This window comes from Lepidochelys kempii, chromosome 1, assembly GCF_965140285.1.
Source record: "Lepidochelys kempii isolate rLepKem1 chromosome 1, rLepKem1.hap1, whole genome shotgun sequence".
Lineage (NCBI taxonomy): Eukaryota > Metazoa > Chordata > Testudines > Cheloniidae > Lepidochelys > Lepidochelys kempii.
In genome coordinates, this window is record NC_136380.1 from 225,115,728 (window position 1) to 225,131,348 (window position 15,621).

At 40.4% G+C, this 15,621-nt stretch overlaps 1 protein-coding gene across 1 annotated transcript in view; it reads right to left on the reverse strand.

The window, feature by feature from the left end:
- The window catches only part of BORCS5 (BLOC-1 related complex subunit 5), a 131,889-nt gene that overhangs the window by 21,169 nt on the left and 95,099 nt on the right, over positions 1-15,621 (reverse strand). Inside the window, exon 3 of the mRNA XM_073315644.1 lies at positions 13,606-13,763. Coding sequence (XP_073171745.1) covers positions 13,606-13,763 — 158 coding nt within the window. The remainder of the gene's footprint in view (positions 1-13,605; positions 13,764-15,621) is intronic.

Below are 15,621 nucleotides of genomic sequence, written 5' to 3' on the forward strand. Positions count from 1 at the left end.
CTTGCAACAAAGCCCAGTGCCAACTCTGTCCACATGTCTATTCAAGGGACACCATCATAGGACCTAATCACATCAGCCACACTATCAGAAGCTCATTCACCTGCACATCTACCAATGTGATATATGCCATCATGTGCCAGCAATGCTCCTCTGCCATGTACACTGGCCAAACCAGACAGTCTCTACGCAAAAGAATAAATGGACACAAATCAGATGTCAAGAATTATAACGTTCAAAAACCAGTTGGAGAACACTTCAACCTCCCTGGACACTCAATTACAGACCTAAAAGTCGCAATTATTCAACAAAAAAACTTCAAAAACAGACTCCAAAGAGAAACTGCAGAACTGGAATTAATTAGCAAACTGGACACCATTAAATTAGACTTCAATAAAGACTGGAAGTGGATGAGTCATTACACTAACTAAAAACTATTTCCCCTTGCTACTTTTCCCCCTTACTCACACCTTCTTGTCAACTGTTTGAAATGGGCCGACCTGATTATCACTACAAACATTTTTTTTCTCCTGCTGCTAATAGCCCACCTTACTCGATTAGTCTCGTTAGAGTTGGTATTGCAACCTGCATTGTTTCATGTTCTCTGTGTATATATATATATCTTCCTACTCTATTTTCCACTGCATGCATTTGACGAAGTGGGCTTTAGCCCATGAAAGCTTATGCTCAAATAAATTTGTTAGTCTCTAAAGAGCCACAAGTACGCCTCATTCTTTTTGCTGATACAGACTAACACAGCTACTACTCTGAAACCTGTCAGATTTTAAGTGTGTCTGATACACACAGGCTGATGAAATTTAATTTTTGGTGTCCCCATAAAACCTTTGTTCTGAACCAGTAAGTCTCTACGGAAGGAGATAAAAAGAGGCTGGGAGTTTCTATAATAATTCCAGGAGAAAAACTAATCAGTTTTAGACAGACCAGTGCTAACTTATACAACTCTGCTTTCAACTAAGCAAATAGTAACAAAACATGACCTCTAATTACAAAATATAGCTTCCAATTGCCCTACTTCCTGATCTTACAATGATGTCTATAAGTCTCAGATCTTCTTTTCCAGCACATCAGAACACCTAGTTATTTCAACTAAGTGGATTTTTATGCAAGTTGTTCTATCTGTACAACAATCTTTGAAGCTTTGATTTTAAAGGAAAACCAAGACCATTACTGAGACATTTCTCATGAAGATCATTGTTTTCATTTTAAAGTGAAAAGGTGTTTATGTAAAATACCCTGTCAAAGTGAACATCATTAAGTTTGCAGGCTGCAGATTCAATTATTATTATTCATTCTCACCCCCCTGGAGCCGACAGCTGTTCTTTTTACTTTCCGTGAGGCCTAAAAAAGTCTGCTATAACTTTTCAAATGGAGATGCTAACCTTTGCCACTCTTAGAAAGGGTTAGATGTACTGCAAGTCAGGAACAGACAAGAGGGGAGTGCGAGGATGTCACATAGCTCAAGTGAACAAGCTCTCTATCTCTGCTCCTTACCCCTTTTGAGAACAGAGTTAACATGCTTCCTAAAAAACTAAGAGATAGGAGGAGAATGAGAAATAAGTTGTTTAAATTACTGGGTATCAAGTTTGAGGGATGGAACCTCTGAACTGGTCACTTTATCCAGTCCCTTCTTTTTCCATTCTCAGGTAAAGTCCTCTTGGGGAAAACAAACAAACAAAAAGCTCATCCACCTTCATTTCCAGAAGATTAGCCTTTTAAGATTTTATGTCCATCCTCCCTCCACTCCAGGTACTTCAGCAATTTTTTCCTACGAGGCTGCATTTCCGCTATGGCACAAACGTCTTTTGACTTCAGGAAGGCCTAGCAGAAAGCTCGGGCATCCTAATCTACTCCCAAGCAAGCTATTTTGTGGCCACAAACAGAGGATTATGATATCATGCAAAGAAGGGGAGTAAGAGCATATGACCACTTAAGACTCAAAGATCCTGGCTAAGATTTCAAAAGGGACTAGTTACTTTGGAGGCATCAATTTTTGTGGACTGAATTGATAAACCTTAAAAAGACCACTTTCAGAAAGTGCTGCACAGTCCTCTCCTCCCACCCTGAAAGTCAGGCTCCTTTAAGTTATCTGAAGTGGAGTTCAAAAAAAACTGAGGCACCCAAAGTTACTAGTCACTTTGAAGATTGAAGCTAAGAGAAAGCAGAGGACCTTTTGTTTAAAAGTAAAATAGTCAATCTTCAACTTGTGCCTAGCCTAGCAGTGGGTAACATGCAGGGTGAAATTCTATGGCCTGTGTTACCCAGAGGATGGCCACTGCCACATCCCCAGAATACTGGACATTCAGGTACTTCTAAGAACAGCATGGGCCTACCCAGTCTGCGTGACCCCTGCATGGTGCATGCTAGGTCACGTCATGTGGAAGACGTCATTTGGAAGAGTATGCCGCTCTGCCCCCACCAGCATGACCGTGCATGCGAGATCACACTGGTGGGGGTGGAGCAGGATGCTCTTCAAAATGATGTCCCCTCTCTGTGATACCACCCAGTTATAACACCTGACCCAAAACTGACTAAACCAAAGCCAATCCTGAACCCAACCAGAACCAGAGAGCATGGAGTTGTTTCATACCCAACCTGAAAACCTCTCCCTATATAATAATCCCAAGCATACACTCTTCAAACTAAGGACTTGTCTATATGAACAATTAATTCACGGCAAGCTGGAGTGTGAATCTACTCCACGCTGGCCGGCTGCTGCGGACTAACTGCTGATGCACACGTGATCAGTTTGTTAATGCACTTTGATCTAGTCCTCTTTCAAATGGGACTAGATCAAAACACATTAATGAACAGTTCATGAGTACGTCAACAGGGAGCACATTTGAACAGTCAGTCCTAGCTGGCAGGCTAGCATGGGCAATATTCACACCCTAGCTGCCGCAAACAAAACGTTTGTGAAGACAAGCCCTCAGTGATCAGAGACTACTGAACCCGAACTGAGCCCAAATGCATGCTATACAAGTTACACCCGATCCAAAGCTGACACTTGTAGTCAGGCCCCATCGGATTGGGTTCGGGTTGCAAGCCTCTATGCACTCTCTGAAAAGCCAGGCAGTTTTTAAAAGGCATCTCAAATTGACATTTGATAATTGAGGTGCACAAAAATCACGGGTTACTTGGAAATATGTCGTAAAGTTGAAGTGCTTGGGTATTAAGAGTCAGGTCCTAAATTGTCAATTATCTCTTCTACTCATCTTTCCTATTACACAGTCCCCTAGCAGATCTTCTAGCCAACCGTGATAGATTTCTTTTACTGATGAAAGACTATCCTGAAACTAGGTCCTTATTCCCTTCTGCTTCTTTCATGTATTTGATTCTATTTTATCAGATGACACTTTCATACAGCACCCAATTTATAAGTCAGCTCTTATAACTCCCATTCTGTAACAAATACTTAGCACTTGGACAGTGTTTGTCTTGAAACTAATCCTCACAGAATCCCCTTGAAATATTATTTACTCCATTCTACAGATCAGGAAACTGAGGCCTCATGGTATGATTTTCTAAGGTGTGGCTCATCAACTTTAACAGCCATTAGGATTGCTCAGCAACTCTGAAAATCAGACCATTAGTAACTCCCATAAGGCTAGAGAGAGAGAGAGAGAGCACCAGTAACAGAGTTGGAAATATCTCCAGACTAATTCTCAGCTATAGACAGGAATGTAAAAGAAGACAATTAAGCTCTTTTTTCCTAGTGTGTGTATATATGCACTAAAAAGGTGTGTTTTTATCATGGGATAGCTAACACACTGGAAAATTCTAGGACACACAGGACAAGTTGTCATTTACCTCAGTTTAGCAGGTCAAGGTAAAATACAGATTTCAGCCTGAAGTATCCCAAAAGCTCTCTGTACACAAAGGTAACTTAACCCACCTCAGAAATGCAGCTATCTCTGGGGTGAAGCCCCTGGGGAGGAATGGGGGGGGTCACCTAGACTTGTCCAATAAAGGTTAACTATAACTTGTCCTGTGTACACTATGATTTTACCATTTGCTAACTATTGTCTTAAAAATATACTTTTCCCCCTAGTGTAGACATTACAAAGAAACCCACTTTTTCCCATATTGTCAGCACTCAAGCTTCTGCAAACCAGTTTCCAGTTTGTTTGCACAGCATGGCCACAGAAATCAACTGTGCAATAATTAATCCAACAAGCTGCCAGTTTTCATCCTACACGATATTGCAATCCGCTAAAGGACAGATATACCACCCAGACAAACCTACACAAGTCATTTTGGTGGGAAACTGACAGGTGATATCAAGTGCCATAACACAGAATTAAAGTTCCACAATCTGACACACAAAAATCTAAGTTGTTCTTTCTGTAGTTTTTCAGTCAGAAAAAAAAGCTGTATTAATTGCACAGTTTGGCAGTCATGTAACAAGCAATGGTGACCTAACAATACTGCAAACAATATTGTGACAGATGGTGATTCATATGTCAATAATTCATGTCTGACACAGAATGAAAAATAATTTTAACTGGGAATTAATTTAAAGGAGTCAGGGCTCAAATTTCTAGATTAGGAAAACTGTCCTGGTTTTAAAACATGATAGCTAACAGGCTTTTAAACAGGACATTGAACTTAGTGTAGTCCAAGGAAAGTTGGGTTTAAAAACCACGTTAAGATGTTTTTATTCAAGGACTGTTTGTTGTGCAAAGTCTTGTTTAAAATCACATTGCTTAAATCATCTTAGGACATTTTTTAAATGTTAAGTATTTTCCTAGGCCTTGTCTACAAACAGAAGTCGAACTGGTTGAAGTTAAACTTATTTTATTAAACCAATACAAGAGGCTGAACCAAATTAAGCTGAACCCTGAATAAACCAGGTTTAAGCCAAAGTAAAAGCATCCAAAAAGACTTGCATTGGTTTACAAAACAGTTTTCAGTTAAACTGGTACAACTTTTGCACTGTAGACAAGCCCCTAAGCCTTGTCTACACACAACAGTTGTGCCACTTCACTATACTGGTTTAGTTAAAGCAGTACAACCCTCCCTAGTGTGGACGCAATTACACCAGAATAAAGGTGCCTTTACAGGAATAAGCTCTACCAGTATAAGGCTTGCTCTACACTACAAACTTTGATCAAGCTAAGTCAACTTGTGTAGACCTAGCTATGAATGTGTCTACACTAAAATTTGTCTCCTGCCAACACATACATCCCATTACAGCGATGCAATAAAGCCACCGCCTTGATGCAGAGTCACAAATCGACCTCCTTAGGTCAGTACCATGCAAGTGAAAACACCGCATTAGTTGTATTGCCCTAAGAGTCCTCCAGAAGCTCTCCCACTATGCCCCTGACCTCATGACAATGGCTGCTCCAGTAACAATTTTGAACTCCACTACCCAGAGGTCACAGACACCAGAAGACCACCCACCTGTTTTTGAAATGCCTTTTACTGATTGCCTACCTTGGTAAGCACACCTACCAGCTCACTTCAGCTGTGTGCATCTAGCTGTGTGCAGCTCCACATAGAGAGAACTTGCTACTAGACAAGTTCCTGCCTGGAGCAGGAAAGTAATCTTCGATCTCCATAATCTATGGGGAGAAGAGGCTGTGCAAGCACAACTATGAATCAGACACAGAAACACTGACATCTAATTGTGTGTCTGTCTCTTTTAATCAGTAGCCTCTGGTATGGTGACCTTGAGAGATTCTCCTTTCATGACTTCTAAACATCTGACCCCTATCAGGAAGAGAAAGAAGCAGACTAAGGGAGTATATGTTTGGTGAGCTCTACTAGGCCTCTAAGGCCTCAGCTCATGAGCACAATGAGTAGAGTGGCCATGTGACTTGACCTTGGAGGAGGCTTGAGAATTGAGGGATCGGTTGTTCCACGATTACTGTTTACTTCAAATTTGAATGCGAGGATTTAAATTGTGGTTCATGTTGGCAAGCTGTTTTTATCTTATATATTTGTTTTCATTTTACTTTTGTTGCCCTGTTTCTTTGTATACAAAGTTCTATTTCTGGAAACTCAAATTATCTTTATCAGTTTACACCACACATTGAGGAATTCATTGCAGGGGTCAATAACCCACCCAGATTTCCTAGTTTGTACCATACATTACAGAATTTACAGCAGCAGGCAATAACAGACACATGAACAGTTTCATAACATATTCATCAGAAAACATTTAAATGTGCCTAACTATTAAAATTGTCGTTCAAGGCCTCCTTGAGCTGTACAGCTCCAGGATAGGTTCTTTTAATAGTCCTTGGGTATGGTTGTTCAAATTCAGCAGACAGCCACTCCACGTCACTCCTCCACCCTGGCAGTAGCTTTTCACCTTCCCCTCACAGATACTGTGGAACATACAACATGCAGCAATAACGATGGGGCTGTTTCCCACACTGAGATCCAATCCAGTGAACAGATAGCGCCAACATCCTTCCAGTTTACCAAAAGCACAATTCCAGTCATTCTGCACTTGCTAAACCAGTAGTTGAATCTTTCCTTGGTGCTGCTGAGATGGCCAATTACAGCTACCTGAGCCAGGGAAACAAGGGGTAGGCTGGATCCCACAGAATCACTAACTGGTATTTCAACTTCGCCGATGATAATACACCAGCTGAGAAGATGTGTCCATGCTTGCAACGTCCTGTGTTCTTAAAGATGCAGATGTCATGCACCTTCCCTCACCAGCCCACACTGATAACAGTAACATATCTCCAGCAATACAGGGTTTGCAAAACCACAGGAAAGTATGCCTTTCTGTTGATATTCTCAATGGCAAGGTGGGCTGGTGCCAGAATAGGGATATGCATGCCACCTATCATGCAGTTTGGAAGCCCCTAATTCAGTCAATATTTCCTGCATTTCACAGAGAGTCACAATCCTGTATATCAGGAGGCAAGAGCCTTACACTCTTGGATAAAAATAGCCCTTACTGTGGATTTTCCAAAGCCAAACTGATTACCCATTGACTGGTAGCAATACGGCAGCATCACAAGTATTCAGAGCATAATCCCCCCTTGCTTCTCCACTACCAATGTAGCTGTCATTCTGGTGTGCATGTGCTAGAGGGGTTGGGTGAGCTCAGCACACAGATCCTGGAATGTAGTCTTTTGCATTCAAAAGTGTTGCAGCCGCTGCTTGTTATCCCATACCCCCGTTACCATGCAATCCCACCAATCAGTGCTCGTTTTTTCTGGGACAGAAGCAGTGGTGTGGAGCTGTTCCATGAATACCAGCAACAGCCTCGCCCTTTTTTTTTTTGCTGTGTCCATCAGCGTCCAGTTATTGTGCTGAAACATCTCTGCATCTTCCTCATCACACACACACACACATAGTTCTGCAAATAAAGGGCAATCATGTGTCCGGTATCAGCAACACTCATGATAATTATGCTGAACTATGTAGGGTGCACACTTCTGCCAGAAAGATGGCAGAGACTGAAAAGCAGAATGCAGGACTGTGGGAGGTTGTATTTTTTTAAAATGGCACAAAATTATAGGATGGGATAAGCATTATTGGATGGAGAAAGTGGCATGGTGGGAACTTGATCCCTAGCTCTCAGAGATCCATGGGCAAATGTATGATATCCCATAAAGCACTACAAAAATGTCCCACAAGGCACTGAGCTGGATGGCAGTTCAGGGCCCACTGGGATCCCTATCCATGGTGCAATGTATTTTACACCAATGCAGCCACTCATGCATACACACAACACCAACCAAACATCCAAGTGTGCAGGTGCTCAAGCAATATACAATAGTTCGTGGCTGTACACCGAGGTAACTTGTGTCAGCAAAAGTCTATAGTGTAGAGTTGGCCTAAGGGATCTTTACACTGACGTAACTACGTACACAATAGCGGTCTTACAGTGGTTTAACTAGGGTTATGTCTTCATTGCCAAAAAAGGAAGGGTTTTTTGTTTTGTTTTTTAGGTTTTTTGTTTGTTTTTTTACAGTTAGCTATCTCACTCTAAAATCCCAGTGAAGACAAGTTGCAGGTGATTTTTACTGTGCTGTTATTAGGTGAGGTCAACAACACATCCCCAACCTGTGGTTGACCTTTCCTAGTTACATCACAGTTTAAAAAAAAAATCCACCTTGCCTTGCCTTCACTAGGATTTTACAGCAAGATAACCAATATGCATTAATTCTTCTTCTCATGTGGTATCTCCATTACTAGAATGGTGTCACAATCTGTACAATCTGTACATTACAAACTTGGTGTCACAATCTGTACAATCCTCTGCTAATCTCCTTTGTGGATGGAGAAGTCATTTTGATCCCACCGGGATACCACATCATTCATCCAAGTTCTTCTTTTTCTGTCTCATTTTCTGCCATCAACTTTCTCCTCCTGTTCCCTTAAACATGCATCACCCACTGAACCTCTTAAAATGTGTCCTGCAAATCAAATCTCTTTTCATAAGATCTCTAACAAGTGTTAGATTTCCAGTAATCTCAGATAACCAACGAAAAACTATGTGGCCTACTCATGATATTTTTGAATTCTTCTATAAAACCATAATTCAAAAATTGTAGTTTCTTTATTATACATTATTTGAACGTCCATGTTTCACAGTTGTCATAAATACAAAACAGAAGGGTAACCACCTTTCTGTATACAGTGCTATAAAATCCCTCTTGACCAGAGGCAACATCCTGTTACCTGTAAAGGGTTAAGAAGTTCAGCTAACCTGGCTGGCACTTGACCCAAAGGACCAACAGGGGACAAGATACTTTCAAATCTTGGTGGGGCGGGGGAAGGCTTTTGTTTGTGCTCTTTGTTTACATGGTTGTTCTCTCTTGGGACTGAGAGAGGCCAGACAGAAATCCATCTTTTCCAACCCAACCTAATCCAAGTCTCCACTATTGCAACCAGAATAGGTAAACCAGGCAAGGCGGATTAGTTTATCTTTTGTTTTATGTGAATTTTCCCTGTGTTAAGAGGGAGGTTTATTCCTGTTTTCTGTAACTTTAAGCTTTTGCCCAGAAGGGGATCCTCTGTGTTTTGAATCTGAATACCCTGTAAAGTATTTTCCATCCTGATTTTACAGAGATTATTTTTACCTTTCTTTTTCTTTAATAAAATAATTCTTTTAAGAACCTGACAGATTTTTCCATTGTTCCAAGATCCAGGGGTTTGGATCTTTTTTGATTTTTGTAACCAATTGGTTAGGATATTATTCTCAAGCCTCCCCAGGAAAGGGGGTGTGTAGGGCTTGGGGGATATTTTTGGGGGGGAAGACATCTCCAAGTGATCTCTTTCCCTGTTCTTTGTTTAAAACACTTGGTGGTGGCAGCATACTGTTCAAGGATAAGGCAAAGTTTGTACCTTGGGGAAGTTTTTAACCTAAGCTAGTAAGAATAAGCTTAGGGGGTCTTTCATGTGGGTCCCCACATCTGTACCCTAGAATTCAGAGTGGGGAAGGAACCCTGACAACAGCTATAATTTAAACACAGATCAAATATAAGTTTTTAGGAGAAGTGACAAATCTGAAGACTAAATTCTGACTCAGATGTTTATTCTTCCACAATGTCCCTTTTGCTCTTGATATTATGGTGTTGCTTTCAGTTTTTGATCTTCCATCTTCTGTAATGATGCTTCCTAAGTGGTAGTACTTTCTCACTTGATGTACACTTGTGTCACTCACGGCAATCTTGCATGTTTTTCCAGGCTCCTCACACAGTAGCATAGTTTTTAACTTGACCCATTCAACTCTAGACCACATTCATATATAAATCTCTGCTAACTTCAAAACCAACAAACATTCTTTTGAATCAGCCAACTTCACTGTCATCTGCACAGCAAACATTATTCACCATTTTTCCATTCACCTTAATACCATCTTCTGTTTCTTCAATTAATTTCAAACACTCGCTACAAACGTTGAACAAAATCCGTGAGTGGTAGATTCTGTCAAATGCTTTAGGGAAGTCAATGAAACACACGTATACTATTTTCCCCATTTCAAATGATCTTTCTAGTATGAGCTTTAAGTTCATGAAGTCATTTATTATGGCTTTCCATGTTTGAAGCTGTATTGCTGTTCGTGTATTTCATTATCAATCTTTTCTTTTATACAATCTTGAACAACTCGCAAGAGTCTCATGTGACACGAGGCTGATTGTTCTTTTTTGGGATTTGAATACAAAGTGAGATTGTAAAATCTTCCGGCTATTCTGTCTCAAACATTCTTCATTATCTCTGACAGGGCTTTAAAGCCTTCATCCCCTATTCTTTCGAACAATTCACATGACAAGCTATGCTTTTCCATTCAGAAGTCCTTGTACTGATGCTATGATTTCTTCACCCATTTTTGGTGGGCTTACTTGACTGGTCTCTAGTTGAGGTTTTTCACAATATAATTCCTTGATATATTCTCCCCATCTCTCATTCTTGTCTTTAAGGTCTGTCAAATAGTGTCCACTTTTGTCCTTAAGGGACATATTGATTACTTTTCTTCTGTAATCAAAGACTCTTATCTTTTGATATATCTCACTTTATTTGTTCAATTTCTGTGCATTTCTCATTCAACCATTTAGACTTTGATAAAGAATAAATGCAGATTAGCATTTTAGTCAATCTCTGGTGTTTCTCTTTTTCTGATGTCGATCTTCGTGCTTTTACTTTCCTTCTTTCACCCATCAGAGCAAAAATTTTATCTGTTATCCAAGGGTTTTTCTTAGCTAGTAACTTCTTTCCTACATGTTTATCTGCATTAATTATCTTGCTGTAAAAAACACCGTTTCAGCTATGCAAACAGCCTATTTTGATAAAAACAATTACACCAATGTTGGTACAAAAACTGTACATAGACCAAGGCCTCAATACAGCCATCGATACAGCCTAAGTCAACACTGTCCCTCAGAGACAATTTACGTCCAAAATGATGCTAGCTAAGCTAAAGCACAAGCAGACAGATAGCTGTGGCAGGGATGGTGGTGGTACTCTGTGTGTGTCCATAACTGAAAGCTAGTACACATTGAAACAGGGTATGAGTTTGAAGTGCAGCAGCCATTCCTGACCAACTCCATGCGTGAACAGCCTTATTCAGGAACAAGAGCACCATGTTCCTGTTTAGCTTAACTCACTGAAACAACTGTGCATGTAGACAAGCCCTAATTTCGTTAGAGATAATAACAGCTGTTTGTGGAAGGCAAGACAGAAAGTGATTGATGAATATTTTCCTTTTGATGCTTCTTCTTACATTTGAGCAGATACCCTTAAAATGGCCATGTAACCCTTTGTATGTCTGAGAGATGGGTATTTTAAAATGATTCTCTTTTTATTTAAGACCATTTTGTGTCAGATGATGAGTTTTTGAGGAACTGTAAATTCACCGCCCTACTTTGTCAAAAGAAACATCCTCTCGCAAAACTCAGGAGCAAAAAGCACTTGCCATGGTGCACTTAGTCAAGGTGACACCAAAAAAGGGACCTGACTATGGTCATGTGGTCAGTAAGGCCTGAGGAAAGGTGGCTGGCCCTTAGAGGTAGGACAAATAGAGGACTGAAGGTTACAAGCATTTGAGGAAAGTTAAGGAGGTATTGTCAAACAAACAACACTTCTGTCAGAAGCAGTTTACCTACTTTAAAACAAACAACAACTAAACTTTACCAGTATGGAGAAGAGAGAGTGTATTCCCTCTAGCTTGCAAACATTGTGCTTTTTGCTGTATGCTATATATTCTCTTTCACCATTTCCTCTCTATAGTCAGTTAGGCCTAGTCTATACCACAAAACTGAACTACCGATGACAGTGGGTGGGGCTCATCTTGCTTTGTCCTAGTCTATATTTGTATCTAAGTCATATTTAGCCCGCCAGTTCAACTATACCAATTGCTGGCACTCACTGTCAACAATGGGTCAGTTTAATACTGTACAGGGCCCATGTCTTGCTTCACATTTTATTTAAATTGAGGGACTTCCTCTGTACCCACCTCCTCTCCAAAGCAGATATACAGCAACAGGAGAGGGGGGAAAACAAAAAGTAACAGGAAAGTAAGTTGTAAAACCACACAGATTGGCAGAGGGACTCAGGGCCCTGAAACTACTTAAGTGTTATGACAAAAACAGAAGTGACTGGTCAGCTGTCCATATCTTCAGGTTGTACTAGAGAAGACCATAATAAAGAGGCTAGTGAGAGCTGCGCGTTCCAGTACTGAACCAAGACCAAGGCACTATATTTTTACAAACTAAGGTATTATGAATCAAATGAAAGCATCATAATCATTAAGTCGAGTGGTAGCCATGCCACCTACCCTGCATAAAATAAACCCATCTACAGAAAGTGAAACTGCGTCAGAAGCCAGTTGTACAGTCTACCAGTCCTTCAAATTAGTTTGACACTGGCCCTTGCATTCTAATGGCCAAAAGAATGACAAACTATTTGAATTAATGCACTGTAATGTCATTAAATTGGCAATTTAAATAAATTCTGGATTTATGTGAGCTGAGTCACCAACATCTGCAAGTACCTTTACATCTTGCATAATAGCTGGCTTTATATCTTCACTCACCAAAGTAGAAAAAGGGATTTTTTTTTTTATATGGCTCCCATGGTATTTTGGACTCAGCACATCATGAAAACACAGCAGTTCTCCAAAACAGCCCATGAATCACATTTATTATCCAGTTCATATTGTGGGGTTTCTTAATCTTGAGCCAATAGGACAGCAACAAAACAAGGTCACTGTTTATGGGGAGCCGGTACAAATTAATCACCTGCTCATCAAACTCTCCACCCTGTTGATACTAAGTGCATTTGGTCTTGGTGACACCACTTACTCTTGTCAAAAGCAACATTCCCAAATGTGTTGCACTATGCTTTGGGCTGGGTTATCCACCATGGATTGGTTATTGACAGACATGCTGTTCTAAGAGCTCTCTCTCACTTGCACTGTACCTTAACTTCTGAAATCTGTATGGTCTTATGACCATTGACAACACTGTAAGTATGCATATAAGAATAATCCAGTTGCAAGCTTCAAGGTGTATGCTGCTTGCATCAGAAATTAATTTCCTTCCCATGTGTGCCATTGCTTAACTGACCAGGTGAGTGATTCTCAAACATTGGCTTAGTGGTAACCCATGCTCCATGAAGCCTTTTTTGCTGGTCTCCACATTGAATCACTTTGAGAATTAACCAACTGCGGTTAACAGGCACTGGGAGAGAAGGAGGGTCCACAAGAGATTCTCTCACAAAATGGCACTCAGTAAAAACAAGAAAAGTTTGAGAATCATACTGGGCAGGTGCATTAGAAGTGCAGGTCAGCATACATTTGCCTGAAACATCAGGAACTGGACACTACATGAGGCAGGATACTGGTCCAATGATCTAGTCTCATATGGCAAAGCTTTTACCAGTAAGGTTTAGGGTGTCCATTGCTCAAGCCAAGAGGATACTCAAACACGCACAAATACACACACACATACACACACTTACTTCCCTTTAAAGTTTCCCTTTGAAAGAAGAACCTAAGGGATTACTGCAAATGACTTAAGGTGATCTATAGCAAGCACTGCTATAGCTGTTGAGCTAGTCCTGGTTCAACCCCAGCTATCTCCCTCTTTGACAGAAGCATGCACCTATTGTACAGCATACCTCTTTGATTCGTTTCACTAGAGCATTCTGATCAAAGGCAACAGCTTCTGCACACTGATGAAGGTGATCTTGGTATCGGAGGCACAGCTGTAACACTTGCTGAGAGTCCAGCTTCTCCAATTTGCTGTTTGTAGGGGAAGTCTGCCCACTGAGCAGTCCTAGAAGAGATGGGCAATAATGGAATTAATCTGACTGCTTAAACAGCAACTAATACACAACTGAACTATGAAAGATCAGCAGTGGAACAAACCTGCCAAAAAGAAATAATGCAGTATGTAAATAATGCAGTAGACAGAAGTGCTAAAACAGGTACCTCTAACCATACCCAGCAAGGACCCTTGACGCACCTGAAACACATTCTAAGTGCGGCAGCACAACTTCAGAAAACGTGATTTGCTGGTGGTGGGTTACCTAAGAATTTAAATCCCCTTCCTTCCTCCTCATCCAGTTTCCCACCTTTAATAATTCCCCCAACATTTTCAAATTGTGGAAGGGGAGGAAAGATGGTAAGCTTTGAAATGTTCCCAAAAGGTCATCAGATTCGGACTATTTTGGACCAAAAAGATAGTACTGCCAACGACAAGAGTTCCCACGTCACGAGTCAGGCCTCCACAAAGAAAAGAATGAGTTGAAATCTTCTTTAAAAAAAGGAGGCAGGGGCCTGTATTTTTTGTTTGCGTTCTGCTTTTGAGACTCCAGAATGCTACTGAGTCACATTTTCAGGCTTTCCTACACAATCCTGAAGACCAGAAATTCACTGTTTTCTTTAAATGAAAGTTGAGATTCTCACCTAATCACATGACTCCAGGGACTGAGACTCATGATAAAAATGCAAGTTGGCAACACTGGGAAAGCAACTTCCAGAGTTGTGGGGCCCTTATAGAGAATGCTCTTCTAAGCAATCCCATATTATTTTTATCAAAAGGAGTCGAACTTGAGACCCTCTTCTGATTTCCACTGTGGCAGTTTGATATAAAACTTTTTTTTTTAAGTTATAAGGAAGAAATGATACTAGTACTACTAAGCTCCTCCTTGTACTACTTCCTACTGTTTTGTTCTAGTTTTCCTACTGGTTTAGTTAAACTTTTTCCTTGTTCAGGCTAAGCACCATCTGAACCTTCTAGCACTAGAGCTGCAATAGGCAAATACCACAAAAAGTTTTCCAATAATATCTGTCAGAGCTGCTAAATAAATTTAGTTTGACTGCATTTGCATCCCTTGTGTGCTCATTGCCTGTGAATATTCACAGGCATTCTAGTTTACTGGCAGGAATATCCACTGAAAAAACCAAACAAACACAGAAGGCAGATTTCAAATTGATAATTGTGAATATTTTGAATCAGAAACTGCTTCTAAGAGTCCACCCAGCCAGGAAATTGAAACAATTCTATATGACCAATAGCTGGATTTTCAAATATCAAATACTTGTCAGAAAATGGTTTATGACCAAGCTACAGATCAAGAATCAACTTGTTTGACAAATAAACTTGAGGAAAAAATACATCTGGTTACAGATCAGTCACAATCAGAAATAAAAGCATTCATTCTACTAAATTTGCCATCAGGTATTTAATTAGCTCAATTTAGGAGCATCTATTAGAGAAAAAGTTCCACAACAGAGGTTCCCTCAACTGAGTCTAGTTTCTCTCCTCCCAAAATCATGCTTCCCTCACCACACTGCCTGTCAGAATTCATCCTTTTATCCCAACTCTGTGCCCAATACAGGTGCCTGGGTTGATAAAAACTAAACGTTTGTCACTGAAACCGTATTAACACTGTGAGTAATGGTCTTTGTCATTTACTTTCTGAAAGACAAACCAACCTCAGGTGAAATCCTGGTTCCACCAAATTTAACGGAAAAACTCCCATAGACTTCAGTGGGGCAAAGAGGATTTAACCCTTGATTCTCGAACAGTAAAGCTCATGCATAACTTTAATCTCACTGAAGCGGATGGGATTCCTTATGTGTGTGACTTCAAGCATTTTTAGGGTTTTGCTGGATCTGTTTAACTCCAA